Source organism: Lepisma saccharinum, chromosome 28 (assembly GCF_977018435.1).
Source record: "Lepisma saccharinum chromosome 28, izLepSacc3.1, whole genome shotgun sequence".
In the NCBI taxonomy this organism is placed as follows: Eukaryota; Metazoa; Arthropoda; class Insecta; order Zygentoma; family Lepismatidae; genus Lepisma; species Lepisma saccharinum.
Window position 1 is genome coordinate 19,151,336 of NC_139256.1, and position 20,166 is coordinate 19,171,501.

General features: G+C 39.7%; 1 protein-coding gene across 4 annotated transcripts in view; it reads left to right on the top strand.

The window, feature by feature from the left end:
- sgg (glycogen synthase kinase 3 beta homolog shaggy) overlaps positions 1–20,166 on the top strand; it is a 100,432-nt gene that overhangs the window by 44,730 nt on the left and 35,536 nt on the right. The window contains exon 1 of one of the 4 annotated variants that reach the window (XM_083113752.1): positions 10,842–11,082. The exons of the other annotated variants lie outside the window; for them this stretch is intronic. Within the exon in view, the coding sequence (XP_082969878.1) occupies positions 10,938–11,082 (145 nt within the window). The 5' untranslated portion in view covers positions 10,842–10,937. Of the gene's footprint in view, positions 1–10,841; positions 11,083–20,166 lie in introns of those variants that run through there. 4 annotated transcript variants of the gene reach the window in all.

A 20,166-nucleotide genomic window follows, 5' to 3' on the forward strand; every position in this document is an offset into this window, starting at 1 on the left:
AAGGTTGAAACACTGCATAACAATTGAAAATCGAGAAAAAACAAGGCCGATGTGTCATTCCCACGCGTTATTATTTACGAAGGTGTGCGCGCCATGTTGTGTGTGAGGCAAACGGAAAGGTAGGAGGAAGAAGTAGTCGTAAGGTGAAAAATTGCTCTTACTTTCATCAAACCAACGTCAATACACGTTCAGGAATGTTCCGCGAAGCAGATACGTAAGTTTGAATGTCAAAAATTTGGCAAAAGAGAAGCCGGACGCGCAATTATGTAGGAAGGTGTACTCGTGATATTGTGTCTCAGGCAAGGGAAAACACCTACCAGAAAGACGTTCTGGTAATGTGAAAAATTGCAATTAATTTCATCAAAACAACGTTAATACTCCTTCAGGAATGTTCCGCGAAGCAGATACGTAAGTATCAATGTCAAAAATTGACGAAACCAAAAAAATAGAGGTGTCCGAAGGATAGTAAATTTTTACCAACAAGGAAACGCTACTTGCAAGTATGATAAAAAAACACCAGTTCAATCCATTTGTACTAAAAGTCACAGAGAAATGCGATATATGAACTTAACCTGAAAAGAAATGTTCGTCCCACCGCTCTGTACTGTTCGTTTTGTTCATTAATGTTGGCACGATTTATTCTCGCCATGACGGCGTATTCTAATCAACAATCGGAAAATTCTTAGCCGTGAATCGCATCTTTGGTTCCTTCTCTGAAAATTCTAGGATAAACGTGAGTGCCTGTTAGACCTAAACAACCTAATATTGCACAAAGTATACCATCGTAAACAAGGTTCAAATCTCCCGCCCGCCCGCCCGCTTGAATTCCGAATGTTTACAACAACCTGCCACAATCATGGCTGCTCGATCCCACAATACAACAGTTTCTGATGTATGTGAAGCACACCTATACTAATTGCTGCAAAGCAATCTCGATATAAATTGGGACACCGCACATATCATTCTTTCCCGTAGAGATTCGTCTGCATAATGCAATTGCTTATGTTCTATGAAACTCATGAATTATACATTCCTTGTATTGTATCCGCTGACTTGTTTTGAATTTAGCAAGTAAGGAAATTTTATACCTGAAAAATCTAACACTAATAATATACGAGGGGGTGGGTAGAGGTATGACAACATACGACATGACAGCCAGAGTTAAATCTGATAAAATGTAATTCACGTTTCTGAGAGAGAAGTAAAATAGAGTTCATTGCTTTCGTAAACATATTTTTTTTTTCCTCGGCAAGATTGCTTAGGTCCAGTGAATAAGTGAGTCTACAGGTTGATTCCTTGCGTGCTTTTCTCCAGTCCGTTGAACCATTGCCGTCAACTCATAAGAACAAAATGTTCAGTATGTACGGAGAACATCACTTGATTGTTTTTTTGTTAATATTTTCTGGACTTCTGGGAGAATTTACAATTGAATTTTCAACTATGTATATGTGCGTTGAGATGCATAGGAAATGTAAGTACGCATCTCATAACTTCCGATAATTACATTGCGTGTAAATAGTTGAATCATAATTAGCAGATATTATCCATGAATTGAATACGATTATCGAATCGTCATATATACGTAGATTGCTCATGAACCATTTGTAGAATGGGGTGGGATCCTATGCAATTTGGCATTAGAATTAATATTAATGAAGCAAATTACTAGGCGGTAAATGAAAATTACATCGAATAATAGGAACAGACCCCACCTCGCCATTGACTTTTCGTAAGCTAGGTACATAAATCCACAGCAGGAATGAAATGGAGGATGAACAAGTTGGAATAACTTACTGTTACATCTTAATTTTAGTTACGAAATAAGTGAAGAAATAAATCCAAACATAATTTTCCTTGACTGCGATCAATCCAGCAGTCCAGTCTTCGCAACACGTTACGTTGACCGATAGAACACGGAAGTTGATTTACTGAAGACCAGAGTTAAGAGCCTGGATTGAGATTTTGACTAGAACTGTATAATCGCATTATGGTATCAGCTCGGACATGGAGATGTCCTTCCTAACAAAGAAAAAATCAATCTTTATGTATACCCTATGGAGAAGCCATAAATTAATAGAGATTTCAGAGAAACTGTTTTTACGCAATCGATATCGATTATTTCTCCTGTTAAAGTATTTCCGCCGAGAGTAAATGATAGGTTTCCTCCGGCTCTTTATGAGGAGAAACTGAGACACGTTCCTCTGTTCGCAGAACGCTGCAATTTCGTACGAATCCCCGTTGGAGACGGTCGTGTATTTCTCTTCGCAAAGGGCATTAGCATAGATCAGAAAATACAAGGAGCACAGCGCGTTATGACGCCAGGGGTACCGGGGTCGAACCCCTGCCTAGGCATGGACGTTTGCGAATGCCCCTACATCAATTTCATCATCCTCATCTTCGCGATTAGCCAAAAGTGACAGACAAGCGAAACAATATAAACCAAATTGAAAGAAAGAAAACGCAAGGAATGAAAATATGGATAAAACATTGTGATAATTCCGCGGAATATGACTTTACTGGAGAAGCGACAAATTATTCGGTGGGAATAGGGTTCTCTGGAGAAAAAGAAAAGAAAAATATTCATTCATCCTTAGTTTTCATCGCCTGGCTTCTTATTTTGTTCAATTCTAATCAACCTTTTGTGGGAGTGACCTCACGAAGATTATCTGCTCAAGGAATAGATGATTTGGAGAAAGAAAGCTTGCCAATGTTTTGATATGTGCTCCATCTCTCTCTAACCAGTTAAAATAAAAATTGTCCGAAATTTGATATTAGAGGCGGCCTCAGCGCCTGTACCTAGGGGTTGCTTGCTGTGGTGAGTTTATTGTGCGAAACTTTGTTTTTTAGTTTGTTTCAATAAGATTTTTTTCATTTTTGTATATTGAGATAAGATCTAGAAAGTCTTCATTTACAAGATGATAAGTCTCTTATACAGTGCGTCCATTTCGATCTTCAGCCGAGAGATCGGGAGAAGCGTGGCGGGCGGCGCTGACGGAGATGCCGACATTTGCGGCCTGTAATGCCCGCTTATTTTTATGGACATATGCAGACATTTATATAAATATTGCAAAACGAGCACTAACCTGTGTTATAATTTATCAGCTGTAATTCATCCAAGTTCTGCCCTTATATACACAAAAAAATACGCTTTAGAAACTATGTTAAGAGCCACAGATAATAAAACATTTTAATCATAGTTTTGACCAGTAACGTCCTGCTTAAGTTTATATCCTTGAAAGAGATTTGTGCCGATGGGGATCGTTTGGAGGTTTCGAATGTGCAACACTGTATCAAGATTACGCTGTAGACGAAACCGTTAAAAGTCAATGGTGTTCGTGAGCTTCCTTGCAATCCGAAATCTCAGAGCTCGAGTTTTTTGTTCCTTCGCGACAGAGCTGTGAATATAGTGGCGAGCAGATGTAAACCAAGAGCGTGTTAATTTCGTACTGTGCGCAAGAGTGTTATTATTGGTTACTTGCCGTTACTTGTTTGTGTTATTGCAGTGTGTATGTGTGTTGTGTCAGTGAGAGGATTGGAATGCCAGCCGCAAGTTGCACGTTACGAGGGGCTGATAAGTCCTCGGCCCGACCCAGAAGGCACGAAAGTTTCAGGCTATTCAACGTATTCTCCCCGAAAGTCTACACACTTGGCACTTGGTGGATATCAGTTTGAACTATCTTATAACACAGGTTAGTACTAGTCTTTTGCAATATACAGGGTGATTCTTTATGTAGTTTACAACTTCAATAATTTATAATTATTTATTGGAACCACATACAGACTTGGTTTATATGTCATTATGCAGCAAAACACTTCAAGTTTTTTATTAGAAATCTGTTATGGTTCAATGTGTGCACCGTTGGTCATCCTGGACACATCCCAACGAAAGTCAATTTCCTGCCAAACATTAACCAGCATTTCAGGGGTAACATTAGCGATGGCTGTTGTGATGCGATCTTGAAGTTCATGAAGATTATGAGGTAGGGGAGGGATGTACACCCTATATTTCACAAACCCCCACAAAAATAAGTCGAGTGGAGTGTTTCTTCGAACCAGAAAACGCACTTAGCTCTTTTCGCAGCAGTGAAAGACATTTTCAACGATAGACCGGTGGCGCCGCATGTGATCAACTCCGCAACTACACACTACGTGAGTCAAAACTTGAAGTGTTTTGCTGCATAATGACATATAAACCAAGTCGGTATGTGGTTCCAATAAATAATTATAATATATAATTTATCGAAGTTGTAAACTACATAAAGAATCACCCTGTATATATAAATGTCTGCGTATGTCCATAAAAATAAGCGGGCATTACAGGCCGCAAATGTCGACATCTCCGTCAGCGCTGCCCGCCACGCTTCTCCCGATCTCTCGGCTGAAGATCGAAATGGACGCACGGTATCATCACAATTAATCTTTAATTAAATGATAATCGACCTATTGTAATAGCGGCTTTATAAATTACCAATTCTGCCATTTCTTGTGATCAGGAGTAATTCTTTGCGGTCAATCCAACTGAAGAAAAGTAAAGCTTTCCCCTGTGTATTGCACCATAACCTGATAGCGCATAGGGAATTTGTAGATGGAGCCCCACATATTCTCGTGTTTAGCCACGTGCAGGTATCCGTTAATTAGAGGCTGGAAAACAAGTTGAATTTTGAAATGTTCGTCCATTGACCAGGTCATAATTGATTTTTATCTAGAGAACTTTCAAATGTTTGTGTTCGTTTTTATACAATTTGATTCGTTTGGTTTACTTTACTTCCCATTTCTGTCACTTTTATTTTATTTATTGTTTTGGATGGCGAAGTTAAGACACAAGCCTTTTCTTCCACTTAACAATCTCTAGTTGAGATTTTACAAATTGATGGAAATACCTAATTGTTTGCGAAATATAAAAAAAAAAACATTAAAATACAAAACAAAAGAAAAAATACGAAGAATATAACCTGCACTGTAAGAAAAGTAAAGAATATACGTAAAACACACACACTCATATACAGAAAGAGCAAATGAGTTTTTGTAACAAAAAGTTCACAAATAGGCTTTCTTTTTTTGGTATTTCCCTGTTTTTTAGTACTGGTAAGTTAGCTCCAGAAGGTAATCGGTTACTTTTGGATAATCACGAAGATGATTAGTATATGATGAAATTTTGTGAGACAATCCCAAAGAACACCCAGGCCGTGATTCGAACCCGTGATGTTACCATTTGAATTTCATACAGTAGTATTGTGATTATTTTGATGTTTTAAGTCCGCTTTATGCACAGTAAGGCTAATCGGGATTGGACCTACAGTTTAAAGTGTGTGCTTCCACCGGGTATCGAACCCGGGACCCCTTGATTACAAGGCGACGACGCTATCACTACGCCATCGGGGAGACCTCATACAGTAGTATGGACGGACCTCGGGTCTATAGTCCTTCCATTAAAAATTCCCATAAAATTGAAGGACAAGTGTTGAAACTAGGATGCGACTGACTCTGCAATGATCCAGTAACTACATAATAGAATTATGATTAAATAAGTTTTAAATTATAAGTAAGCATTCTTTTGCAATCCGTCGGAACTGATTTCGAACCCGAAGTGCACTTTGTTAAGCGAAGGTTGCTCAGTGAGCCTCTGGGCAAACGCAGAGGTACGAGCTTGATGCTGTTGCTTTCCAGACGGCTGTCTTTTGTTTGTAGGCAGACGTCTGTGTACACGACCGGGGCCTAATTTTGATTTCCCGGTCTGTCCCCCGCCTCCATGATTTGTCTCTCGACATTTTCGTCCGACAGCTGGCATTTTTAACAGGTGTATTGATAAAAAGCAAGAGACGAGGGGAGACTAAATTTAGAAAAAGGTGTGTAGTTTTGTCTGTTAATTTTTTTTTAACTGTTTCAACGGGGAACTGTGGAATATCATCGAGGATCCACTTCGCAATACCTGTTCAGCACCTTTGTGTGTGTAATCTGTTACAGCACTTCATTAACAGACTGTGCGTCACTTAATTGCTAACTGGCTTCTCATCAATTGCCGCCGCCTTCGATCACCGTGTAATCTGATTTCTCCGTAATCTTGTGAGTTCCAATGAGCAAAAACTGCTTTGTATGTGTGGATAACACAATTTCATAAGACTTTTTCAAGGTATGATGTGATGAAATGAATTTCTAGTTATCCTCTTCTGGCTAATGGCGACGATGATGATAACATTTAAGAAATGGAAACTAGAATGACCATGTTAATATTTCTCTCTCTCTCTCTCCCTCCTTACCAATTCCTTGGTCAAGTTTTTCCCACTTTCTAAGTCTTCTTGTTTCGGCTTTTCTACATTCATCACCTTAAAACTTTCTTTTTTATTCTATCCATCATCATCCTCCATGTCCTTTTACCTACCTTTTACATGTTTTGTTGTCCATGGGCGTTGCAAGCTGTGAATTATTGGGGGATTATACAGGATGTTTCAATAAAAAGGTAACAACATAGAGTGTTTTGGTAAAAAAAAAAAAAGGTAAAGTGTTCCCCTGTGCTTAGCACCACGCCATAAAGGCGTATAGGGGGTGTGGGGGTAACGCCCCACACTTTCTTGATCCGGTCGTGAGTAGGGGTGATGTGATCAGCATCACGCCCCTAACCGCCTTTACCCCCCAGGGTTTCCCCCAGGTACCCATGTTATTCGACGCTGGGTGGGCGCCGGGGCCGCTTCCAACCGTTAGAAAAGTTTCCGGATTTGAACCGGCCGGGGATCAAACCCGGGACCTTGAGCATGGTAGTCAGACGCGTTACCGACTGAGCCACCGCGGCTCAGTTTTGGATACTTTCAATTACCTTTTTATTGAAACACCCTGTAGTTTGTACATCAAACATCAGTACTAAATATAACTGGCCTATGTATGTGCTACTTTCACAGCTCTGTGTCCTGAGAGAAATAATTTCAATTATAAGAGAATCAAATTTGTACAGGAATTAGATATTACACGGACAGATATGCACGGTGCTACACGTTGTCAACAATAAACATTATTGAAGTGCATATTACTACAGAATCAAGTAAGACCTGTCCTCAAGTAGTACGTAAATTGTTTATCGAGGGGACTTATCCCTGCCTGTTCGTAGTTTAATATGAAGCATTGACTCTCTCCCCATTACTGTACTTCCTTTCTAAAATCGTACATATTTAGTGTATTTTATTTCAAAAAATTATATATTTTTCATCTCTTTGGAATAACGCCCCTACTTCCCGGATGAAATAATTACAGAAATGCGTATGCCTTACCGTGGATTCCACCCCAGGACCCTTAAACTCCCCGGCCCAAATATGACAACCACTGCACTGCAAATAACTTGACCACTAATCTTGTATGTAGAGAAGGTTGCATGCAATCACAAGGTGTTTCGCCAAGTCATATTTCAATGTTTTTTGCGTTTTCTCATGCGTAATGTATGAAACTTCACGACTGTTTTGTAGGTAGTATAAGTAATGCGCATAGATTACTTATTCATGTACCCGAATCTAGAAATAACCCGTTACGTTTGCCTCAAGATATGAGACGTTCCTTGGAAATAGTATAGTAGTGTTCATCCATATTTATTTCTAATTTTTAAGTTAATCTGGTGCTCCTTATCAACTGTCGAGTACAGTCAAGATGGACATAGGGTGGCCCAAAAGTCAGTTTCCCCTAGGAGAGAACAAAAGTATGATACTTGTAGATCATGGAGAACGATAAGAGAAAACAATCTACCAGTCTCTACACAGATAACACTAATGCTTAACACCGTTTGCCCGGTGGAACTCTTAACAACACTTTAAATTTAATTCTTAGAATTACATATACAGTTTCTCTCGGGGGAAACTGACTTTTGGGCCACCCTATATATATTCCAAGATTTAGCAGATGGGGCGGCCCAAGTACCGTTTTCGCAAGAACTTGATGCCTCTCTATTCCTTCTAAATGTGTTGATTCACAAGTGTTTCTATGGTGACAAACTATAATCAAGCAAAGTTATTATAAGAGCATTTCGATATTTTCGTACATGCTCGTTCGTTTATACATATTTACATTTTCTGTTTGCACTAACTTCTTAGTGTTCTCGGCTGGGAACAAGATTGACGGAAAATCGAGAAAATGCGAGTATTTGCAAGAAAATTTAGGTTGTCAATCTTCACGATCTTTAAGGATGCATACTTGAATCTCTTGGTTGGTTTCTTTCATAAACGAAAACCAGAAGTGGTAATATAGAGTTCACCTCTTTTGTAATTTGTATTGCATTTGTAATTCAAATACAATTCTTGATGTAGTTGACCATGAAAGCTAAATGATTCATATCCGGGTAACGGATAAGTAGGATATTCCGAATCAGGATAAAATATAGTCTGTATTTATCTACCCCTCATATATTGTTATTTATTGATTTGATTTATTGGTTTTTCTGTCACTTTTGGTTAATCGTGAAGATGAAGTTGAGTGAAACGATGAAAGTGATGAAGAACAGCCTCGGAATTCGAACTCGGGGCCCCCTGGCGTTGTAGTGAACTACGTTAACCACTCCGCCGCGGCTTTGCCCTAATTCGTAGACATCGTTCCGTGCAGTAACTCGAGAAATTTGTAGGAAGTTCGGTGCGAAAAGGTTCACACCCTCCTGGTTAGTTTTCTCTTTCCTCCACCTGGCGATTAAATTAAAATAGATATATTGATTGGATTTGATTTATGTAAGATGCTGTTATCGAAAGTCACGTGTGATAAGAGCGGAAGATAACGAGTAAGGAGGAATTTTGCTGCGTATCACTTTCCTTATACCTGTTTTATCCACTGAAGGTACGCTCTCATTTTTATCTGGCAAGTGATCCGTAATCATACAGCCTTGAAATATCATTCTACGTTTGTTCTCTAACCGCAGAATATCATTGATCCTTGTGATTGATCAGAAGTATTGCTACTTACGCTATCAATTTGTAATGCTGGCCTGTCAAAAAGGCAGAATTTATTGTGCGATACGGACGTTCTAATTTTTATCTTGACATTGAAATATTAGACGCAAAGAAAATTTAACTTTCGGAAAATCGCAGTTCAATTTCGTGCATTGTAGTACTAATTGCAGTAAAAATGTCCTCGTTTTCGTATGCCTGTGTACTCTTTATCTCCGGAGCAAGGCCGCACATAGCGGTAGCGGTGGGGGGTGGATCGAGTCGGCAGAGCGAAGCAGTATATGCTGCTGCGAAGGCTGCTAACTGCAGTCGCTTTTTCCCTTCCACGCAATCCCATTCCCTCGCACGTGTTCATTGGTCTCGTCAGTACTTGCGCAGGGACTTGTTTTCGTTCGCTTGCTCTAGAGATAGCCGGGACAGAGTATAGTGTATGATGATACGTACATCTTTTTATGTTATCCAGAAAATATTAGTAATACGGACGTTTTCATAGTAATAATGACCATCTTCCGCAGGACGTTTGTAGTCAGACACTTCTGAGTTGTAACAACTATATTGACTTCAGTGGGATCGTTACAACCCAAAATTGTCTCAGACTGTACTCGCCTCTGCCATATGTTCTATGCAAGATATTACATACCGTTGTATTTCTTTCGTAAAAGCCTTGGTTTCATACCCAATGCTTTCCAACGAGATACATATTATTATATATTCTGGTTTACATTGAACTGATTTCATGAAATATGACCGATAACACCAGTTGTCAAAGATAGAACGTTCGTTCTTTCTTTATTATTATTATTGAGTTACGGGTTAAAGTGGGATCCGAACCACTAAGTACCTCCACCGGATATCGAACCCGGGACCCCTTGATTACAAGGCGACGACGATACAACTACGCCATCGGGGAGGCCCTTTTATTATTATTATCAATAGTTTAACGTTAAATTTATGATGGTGCATGTATGTTCCTATGGTGTATTTTTCGTTATACTGTACTAAAAAATTGTGTGCCTGATTTTCTAGGACAGTAATTGGAACATGCGGCAACTTGTTAGTTACTTGTAACACTTTTCCTGTATTCTCGTGTCCTGTCATAGTTCTGTGCGCTTTCATATGATCTCCGTAAATCATCAGCTCGCGTATTAAACTGGTAAAGGTAAAGTGCTCCCCTGTGCTATGAACGCCTATAGGGGGTGTGGGGTTAGGGCCCCATACTTTCTTGATCACGGCCGAAGATGGGGTTGCTGTGATCAGAACAACGCCCCTGGCCGCCTTTACCCACCAGAGTTTCCTCCAGGTACCCACTTTATACGGCGCTGGGTGGGCGCTGGAGCTGCTTGAACAGGCGGAAAAAGTCCCGGTTCTCCCCTGCCCGAGATCAAACCCGGCCCTCTCGCATAGTAGTCGGACGCCCTAATGATTGAGCTACCGCGGCTACTCCTTATGCAACTGATAGGTTTGATAAATTGAGGAACGTTAGGAAGAACAATAGCTACTTTGTAGCGATTTAGGTAATTGTGGAAGTGCTGTGAAAAAATCGATCGATACGATTATGACGCAGCGAGCCGGTCGGAAAACTTGTTGCACCGTTCAACGTGTGCTTATGGTGCGAACCATTGGTTATTGTGAAATTATAAGTTGGAAGAATAACATAGCATGAGTTGTCTGGCATCCAGCCGTGTTGTAAGCATTGTTGCTCACCTGTTATAGCTTTCATCCCAGGACCGCATGGATACCTTTATGATCATGTTGATTTAGTCTCGGCGTTTCCGTGTTATATACTTTACTATCAGCTCCCGATCTCTCGCTCACGTGACCGGCTCAAGGGGAGAAGGCGTGCGTTTGAAGCGATACGCCAAATCAAGTGCACCGTGAACGCGTTTCGGCGCAACTGTCCGAAGCAGTTGATCGCGGAGTGTGCCACGATGCGCGTATCTCTCCGTAGTACTCGCCGGGATCGAATGCATTGTGGAACGTGCGTCTCCTGACTTGCATGCGTGTGTGTGCGAGTGCCGGGTGGATGACATGGGAGGTATCCTGCGAGGGCTCACGTCAGAAGCCCTCCCCACGCCCTACGTTTTCTTTCCTGGAAGGTGCAAGGAACCGGCTGAGGGCGAAACCTCGGACACGATTCTTCCGCTTCGTCGGGTTACACGCACCGCTTCCCTGTGTGCGTATGCGATGAGTTTATATGTAAGAATATGTGTACGATTGCGTGTTCGTGATGGTGTGGGCTGTTCCTTGCCGGTCCAAGGGGATGGAGTGCTCCAATTGTCAATATAATGATCATTTAAGCCGCAGTGTGAGTTTGTGGTGGGAGAATTGAGGTAAAAATGGCTGTCGGAGCAGAGAGATTTTTAGTTGAAGTTACGTCGATACATAAATCAGTGCTTCTAGGCCACGGGTTGGAATCCTCGACAATATGATACAATTGCTTCCTCCTTATCGTCAGTTCATCGTCGCGGTTAATCTAGAGGTAGAAAAGCAACACAAAATAACCAAATAGACCACGAGCGGAGAGAAGGGTGTTTCTTCATGTCTAGATTAACAGGTTATTTAACAATGAATATTTCTACCACTATACAGGGTGTTGGAAAAGTAGCTTGATAGTATTTATTTTTTACTTTACATTGAGTGGCCCCACGATCCCAGACATTACGCCCATGGATTTATTTTTCTGAGGTGTGGTGAAAAAGAATGTATTCCAAAGAAAACCACACACTTTGCCTACTTGGCATATGTCAACTGTCAACCTACTTTTGCACCACCCTGTATTAAACGCGACAAGAACCCATAGTTGCGGCCTCAGACCGATAGAGTTGAGTAGTTAACTTAAGATATACTACTGGAGGATCGTGTTCGGTCCAGGCTGGGCATGCGTGTTCCGTTGTGAGTCTTCAGTTTTATCTAATCAATATCCATCGTTTCGATTATCTTAAAAATGAAGAAACGCGGCGGAAGTAAAGAATACAAATAGGATAAGGAGAAAAGCACGCAAGCTTTCCCGGAATTCGTATCCGGAATACCACGCTTACCTCCATACACCAGGTGAGCATCATTATCCTAGTATTCACAATTAGTAGAGCCAATAAGTTTCGGCCTGGATTATATGGAGCATTTGTTTTGGCTTGCATTCAATCGCGTTTTCCTCATTCATCATAATTGCTTGCGAAATAATTTTGTCTTTGAAAATATAGTCGTCATAAAAAAAAAAGGTAAAGTGTTCCCCTGTGCATAGCTCCACGCCATGAGTTGTTTAATTCCCTGAATTGTCACCACTTAGATAACTCATTCTTACTTGCCTCAGTATTAATGTTACGTGATAATTCTAATCTAAAACAGTTCAACAGTGATATGACTAAGGTGATAAGTTAAATAAGTGAAGCCAATGTTAAAATCGAACTCGCAGCTGAGAGATTGTGAGTAGTGACTGTCAACGTTGTGTAAAACTTATGAAAGGCTGGAATTTTTCACATAACAGCGTATACTTTTCGAGGTGTTACAATTTATTGAAATTGTTATTGCGTTCAGTAAATAATTTGCGAGACACTTGCCTGAGTGAGGTGTCGATCAACGTTAATCATTACTACGAATAGAACCCTTGACCCGCGCATTCGCAGCGACAATGTTTAGCACTGGAACACTGAGAAATGTCTGGGGCGCATTGCGGTGCTGAACTCTCGAAGATGTTGCAGAACAATTTTTTGGCTAATTCTTGTCGACGCATTCTTGTCAAGTCTCCAAAAACACTTACCGTCGTAATCAGCGGAGATCTTAATCTAGTGTGTTTTGGGTGGGGGGATGCAAACATGTTGGTTGTGGTGGTTCGTAGTAACGTTTTAGAATTAATTTCCACGCGCAAGGTCAGGTTTCGAATCCGACATTGAACCGGCATGTGCCTTCTTTGAAGAGATCCCACAAGCGCAGAACCAAGTCACGCTTCAGCCGCAGTATCGACGCAGAAACCAAGCACTGTTGGTGTCGCAGTGAGAGTCGCTCGGCTGCATGGAAGGTCAACGAAATATAGCATGTTTGTATTCGTCGGTTTGTGGCGCTGCACCAAACCACTACTTGAAAACTTTTCACCTTAGTCGGCGAGATTTTTCTTCACTTTACCTTTAATCTGTCGATTGTTTCACGATGGTGTACTTGCATTTTTATTTATTGTCGCTTTCCTGGCACTTTTAGCTAATCGCGACGAGGGATGAGCGAATACTAGAGCCGGATTTATAGGCACTAAAGCATGCCCGTGTAGTAACGTCGTCGCCTTGTAATCAAGAGGTCCAAGGTTCGGTATCCAGTGGAGGCAAACACTGGTTCTTTAAATTGTAGATCCAGCCCCAATTAGCCTATCTGTGCATAAAGCGGACTTTAAACAAAAACGCAAACTCCAATAAAAATTGCATTAATAGGCATTCACTTTCAATATTGTTCATAATGAAAGGTAAGGTAAAGTTCTCCGTGCAACGAATGCATATTTAAGGGATGTGGGGGTAGGACCCCGCGCGTTCTTGATATCGGCCATTTTGGAGGCGATGTGATCAGCACCACGCTTCGGCCGCCTTTACCCCCCACCCCCAGGGTTCCCTACAGGTGCCCATCGATTTGAGCGTGGGTGAGCTCAAAGAACCGCTTCATGCGGGGACAAGGCCGGAAAATTTATGATCTTAGATCACCCACCCCCGGGAATCGAACCCGGGTCTCCCACGTGGAAGTCAAACACCCTACCGACCACCACCTCGGCTCCCTAGCTCTATGTAAAGGTCATTAAAAAGAAAATCTCCTTCATATCCATTTATCCTTTCATGCATACTTACTATTTAAAACGCAATAGCACCACTACGCGTTTTTCCATCGGAACCATTCCCTCCTTTTCAACATATCGGAACGCCTAAAAGTATGTATGCAAATCTAACATAATTATCATAAGAATTCCCGATATCGCGCATACCCTAGCTCTATTCGGCACAGATCAGTGCTTCCACGATAACTTAGTGCCAACGTAAGTGTAATCAAGGGGTCCAGGGTTCGACCCGGTGGTGGTTCATAGTGGTTCTGGTCCGACTTTAAACTCCAGTCCCTATTAGCCTATCTGTGGTTATAAAGTGGACTTAAAACAATATCTCAATTCACAACTTTGTGTGTGTTAACCACGAAAGTAATGGTGAGTACATCTCATCTTCCTATCCAGTTTTTTTTTCCCTGAAGCCGCGAAGTTATATCCCCAGCTATTGATTTTTCGACGACTATTCAGCTGACGGCTGAACACAGTACTCTTCCGGGACGATCACTCCATTCTGTTCGCTCGTTTCAACTGTAGATCTCTCCGGAATAGAAAACGTATAGAAAGATAAAAACCTGTAGACGGAGGCGAGTCACCCGAGGAAGAGTAGCCCCATGTATCACTCTCCAAAAATAGCTCTCTGACCTATGTTTGCGAGTACGATGAATAGAGGCACGATTTTTCGCGCGTAAAATTAGGAAATTTCACTTTTTCGTATGTTAGCCGTTTTGTTAACTAAATTTAGTTTTTTTTTTTGTCTGAAAAAATCGTTATTGAAGGACAAGTCTGTCTCCGAATGTGCGTATTATCAACAATCGTTTATGTACTCTACCGTCACCTGGGTGGCCGAGCGTGTTGAGTGCTGGATCTCGCTACCGACGGTCCCAGGTTGGAGTCATGGCTTAATAGCGCGATGTTAAAATCAATTGATGACTTGTTTCTGTCGCAGTAATTCGATCTCATCGGGATAATGTGTAGGTCCATCCATGCAATAAATTTTCTTTGCAGCTCTGGTGCAACACCGACGGACACGATTCACCACCCATGAGGCTTTTTTTTTGCGACACAAACATTACAAGATAATGTAATCACTGTTTTCATTTTCACTGTACTGATATCGATATGCAGGGATTGTAATCTGCTTCGGGGATGTTTTGCGCCTATTATTGAACCGCGCATTGCCTAAAAGCGTGAGTAAACTAACGTCGGTTGTACAGTCTTGGACAGTTCTGCGTTGTAACGACCCTATTGAAAAAGCACTCAAGCAAGCCATCCATGTCTGACCACCAAGCGCCTTGTGACTAGACAACCCAAACAACATTGTAATTCTGCGGCTTGTATACCAGTCACGGGTATACATTTCTGTAAATTGAGCAGTGATGCCAATGAGAAATACGAGATGAAGATTGTCGGAAGTAATGTTTCGTGTTCTCGACATGGAATAATACTCGGTCCAAGTTACGTTCCTTTATTTAATGTTGTTTGGTAACAAACCTGACGGACTGGGTTTATATTTTCACTCCTTGCATTACACTAAGTTCTATATTTAACAGTTATATTAATGCTTTGAACGAAAATAATACCTAGAACAACATCCAACACACGTTCACACCACTCTTGTCACACACATGCACGTGAAAACGCACACACAAAGCTAAGTTTTAACTTCCAAGTGAATGTCCAAATGACAGTAAACGGAGAAGCATGATGTGCGAAACATGTGATATTTCACAGAAAGAATGCATCTATTTTTGACATACGTGGTTTCTATTAATAGAGAATGAGACAATTATCAGAAATTAAGATGCATTTGCTTTTTCATGTGCTGAGGAAGGAAAGAGACTGACTGGAAAAAAGAAAATGTAGTGCTATTGATAGTGTGTTGGTTAGCGTGCAGAACTTTCATCAGTGAGGCCTGGGTTCGATCCCCACCAGGGGCACACTTTTTTTATTATTCGCTTGCAGTGAACAAATTTATTATATTGTTTTCTAGGCATCTTAACGAAAGGATACACATCAAATTTAATATTTTATTCTGTCCTTTCATTCTTATAATAGGTTCTCTATCCCAAGGGATATAGAGATTCTCTATCTTGACGAAGGATATTTTCTCAATAGTTCCGTAGCTACGATTCTCCAGTCCCTTTCCCCCCCCCACTTATTTATTTACTTTCTTCATATCTACTCACGAAATACCATGAATCTAACGAAAACACACAGATATAGTTAGAACAAGAAACACACCTCGCATCGGAGGTTCCAGGTTTGAGTTCCGGATTTATTGCGAGGGTGGATTATTTCTGTGTATCTATTTATCATATTCGTCTAAAAAATATTTCTCACTATTCCCGTGATTAACTTAGGGAGAGACCAAAGCTACTCAAATAACAAAAGTACAGAAAACGCAAGACACACCTGGCTACGCATGTTACACCTTGGGAATTAGCAATCTGAAAAAAAACTTTCGTTTTGGTGGACTACTTTCTAAATGGTTTCGTTTTGTCTTGTTTGGAGTGTTGGCTAGCGTGTCGGACTTGCGTGCGGGCAACCTGAGTTCGAGCCCAGCAGAAGGTAACTTTTTTTTTTTGTCAAATTTCATCCAACCTTATTTATAAAATTCAGATTTCTTTAAAACCTTTTGAATTACATGCCACTTCGTATGTTAGTAATCTGAAAGCAGCAAAGATGAAAAGTAATACGATTTTTTTATTATTCCCAGAAAATGACAATGAAACAATTAATAACGGTTTTTGCAATGTGATATTGATATCATATATTAAAATACTAAAAATGGAGAATTTCGCTTAAACCAACTTATAAATAATCATATCCTGATGTAATATGCACGATCAGAAAGCCTGAATGTTGCATTCAAAACTGCAGAGGACTAACTAACTAACTAACTCTCTAGGCTTTTTAAACCCGAAGGTTCATGGCTGCAGCAACACAGGCTTTCCATCTGTCCCTATCCTGAGCAATATATATATATATATATATATATATATATATATATATATATATATATATATACTCTTTTCCATCCCTACAAATTTCCTTTAGGTCCAACTGAACGTAGTCCCTCCATCTTCGTCTTGGCCTTCCTAGAGGTCTCTTACATCAGGTGTCCCAACAAGAATCCTATAAACTCCTCATTCCTCTCCCATTCGTGCCACATGGCCACATTTCATTATTCTAATATTTAATAATATCTGGACATGAATACAAATTATGTAACCTTCTCCACTCACCTGTCTCCTCATCCCTTTTAGGTCCAAATATTTTCCTAAAGATCTTATTTTCAAATACTCTGAATTTATGTTCTTCTTTCAATGTAAGGGACCAAGTTTCACACCCATATAATACTACAGGCAAAATTACAGTTTTGTATATTTTAACTTTTAGTTTCTTAGATATTAAACGAGAAGACAAAAGTTTATGAAGAGAAAAGTAACGTGCATTTCCTGAATTAAGCCTACTTTTTATTTCCTCTTTAATATAATTTTCACTTGTTAATATTACTCCTAAGTATTTGAATTTGGAGACTGGTTCAAACGAGTTGTTATCAATAATTAGATTTTGATTATTATCTAACACTTGGTTTCCGCTTGTGAGCATATATTTAGTTTCCTCTTTGTTAAGTTCCAAACCTATCTCTTTAGCAGTTTTGAAAAATATTTTAGCATTATTCTTAATTGTATTTATATCATCCCCTAATAAGTCTACATCATCTGCATATGCTAACAACTGAGTCACACAATTTAATTTAGTCCTTCGTCCTTTTACCTTCCTAACAGGATATTTTAAGGCAAAATTAAAGAGCAATGGAGATAATGCATCTCCTTGTTTTAATCCATCATGAATTGTAAATTTGTCAGACATTAATACCCACACGAATTTTAATTCCTGTTTCACTGGTGCATACTTTTATCATACTAACCAACTTCTTAGGTATTCCAAAATCGACTAATATATTATATAATTTATCTCTTTTGACCGAATCATATGCTTTTTTGAAATCAATGAATAGCTTATGGACATTTTGATTATATTCCCACTTTTTCTCAAGTGTCTATCTGATGTGAAAAAATTGATCTGTAGTTGATCTGTCACGTTTAATGTAATTACATAAACTGCACTTACTACACAAAACTGCAGAGAACAATGCATTATTTTTTAACAGTTTATAATGCATGACTTATGAATAGTGAAATTATTTTTTTTACTATAGTAGGAATTTAGTTATTAATATAAATAAACAAGAGAGAAGAATTAGTGATTAAATAAAATTGTAAACTAAAATAAAATATCTAAGTTTCTCAGGAAAAAGCACACAAGTCACAAACTGCGAATATCTGTTGATTCCATCTAAGGAGAGGCTACGGTTTGGGACGGGACTTTGTATAGTGGTAGGGTACCCTGTAGTTTTTTTTTATTAAAATTAAAGGAATACACCTATTCGTCAGTATCCCCAGTTCTTCACATTTTACTCAGTTGTCATACATGTCAATTTTCTCTATGTTCTCTTTATTCTCATTGGGACAAACACAAACATCCATGCCCGAAAAGAGTATTGATAATATCGCACGTTAGCCAGCAATTTCCGAGGAAAAGTTTGATACCCGATTTATACGCGAGTGGTTGGGATCCCACTTTAAACTAGAGGTCCAATCCGGTATAAGCTTTCTTACTGTGCATAAAGTGGACTTAAAAGAAGAAAAAATCCGAGGAAAAGCGCTTGAAGGTTTCAATGCTTTCCAAGTGCCTTGATGAGGAGATGCTATAGTAGCTAATAAGTATCACGTTCCGAAGGTTATGGGTTCGATTCCCGTTCTACTGCCCAATTTTATTTTAATAACTCGAGCAACAAATGTTTGCATTTTATTTAATAATTTATTGAAATAAAGGTGAAATATATTTTTACTTAATTTTTGGTGGAAATCTCTATTTTACCGTTTTCAATTTTATTTATGGAAATATTTTTTTAAGATAGTTTTCCAATTTTCTCATCATTTTACAAACATTTACATATTAAATTGTCCACGTTTTTTTTTTCAAAAAATGTTATCCTGGTGAAAAGTATACATTTCTTTCGAGAAAATGAACCAGGAATAAATATAATTCTATTCGCAAGTAATTATCGTAAACGTTTGGAAAACAAAATTCAATTCGAAATTCAACAATTCGCACAGCAAATAAAATAAGAATGTGTGTAATAAATAAAATGAAATAATTCGTTGCTTGAGTTAAGAAAAAAATTGGAGGCAATCAAATGGAATCGAACCAAGTACCTTCTGCGTTTCAAACTTGGTGGCTCAGTCGGTAACGCGTCTGACTACCATGCTCAAGGTCCCGGGTTCGATCCCCGGCCGGTTCAAATCCGGGAACTTTTCTAAGGTTGGAAGCGGCCCCGACGCCCACCCAGCGTCGAATAACATGGGTACCTGGGGGAAACCCTGGGGGGTAAAGGCGGTCAGGGGCGTGATGCTGATCACATCACCCCCACTCACGACCGGATCAAGAAAGTGTGGGGCGTTACCCCCACACCCCCTATACGCCTTCATGGCGTGGTGCTATGCACAGGGGAGCACTTTACCTTTTTACCACCACACCACCGGGCCTTCTGACAGACGGACAATATATTTGTCTTGTGAGTACCGCTTGCTAAGTTTCCAAACATTGAAGCGTTTTTTTCTCGGGAGTGACTGACTGCTAAAGCAACAGACTTTACACGCGTTACAATCGACAGAGGTTTGTCTTCAGCTTATTCTTTAGGGACAGGCAAACCACACTAGGCATACAGAGTATAATGTAATATGGGAGGCATTTATTTCTCAGTCTCGTCACCCTGACAATTTTATTACCATTTTTTGGAGTTAGTTGGCCGTAGAAACGGATCTTATTATTGAAGTCGTATCTCGTATGATGGCTTGGTTCAGTATGCTGATCAGGTTTTCTGACAAAAGCAGGACAGGTTACCCAAGAACAACCTGCTTCCTTCCTCATCCTGTATAAAGCATACGAGCACATAGCACAAATATGTAAGAGAAATATTTGTTAATTTGGTAACTTGTTTGCAATTGAATTTCTATCATTAACAGCTGCAAAGAAACAAAGGCTTTCCTTTTTAAAGATTATAATAATAATAACCCATAGCTCTACAGCCCGTGAGGGCATTGGCTTACCTACCGACTGCTGGTCTCCCTCCCACACTGTTCCTCCGTCACCAAAGATTACCATAAATAATTTTTATTTGATTAGGAAACTAAGAATGACTTCAGTATTCTCATGCAGTACACAATAGATTCTAAACACTCTCTAAAACATACTACTGCTCGTTGCAACACTTTATTTCTACAATCAAGACACAAAATTAAGGGCATGCTCAAGTAAAATTACGTATATTTCTGTAATTATCAAGTGCTTTAAGGGCTCAACGTCAAGTTTGGATTTGTCGGTTATCCAAATATTATT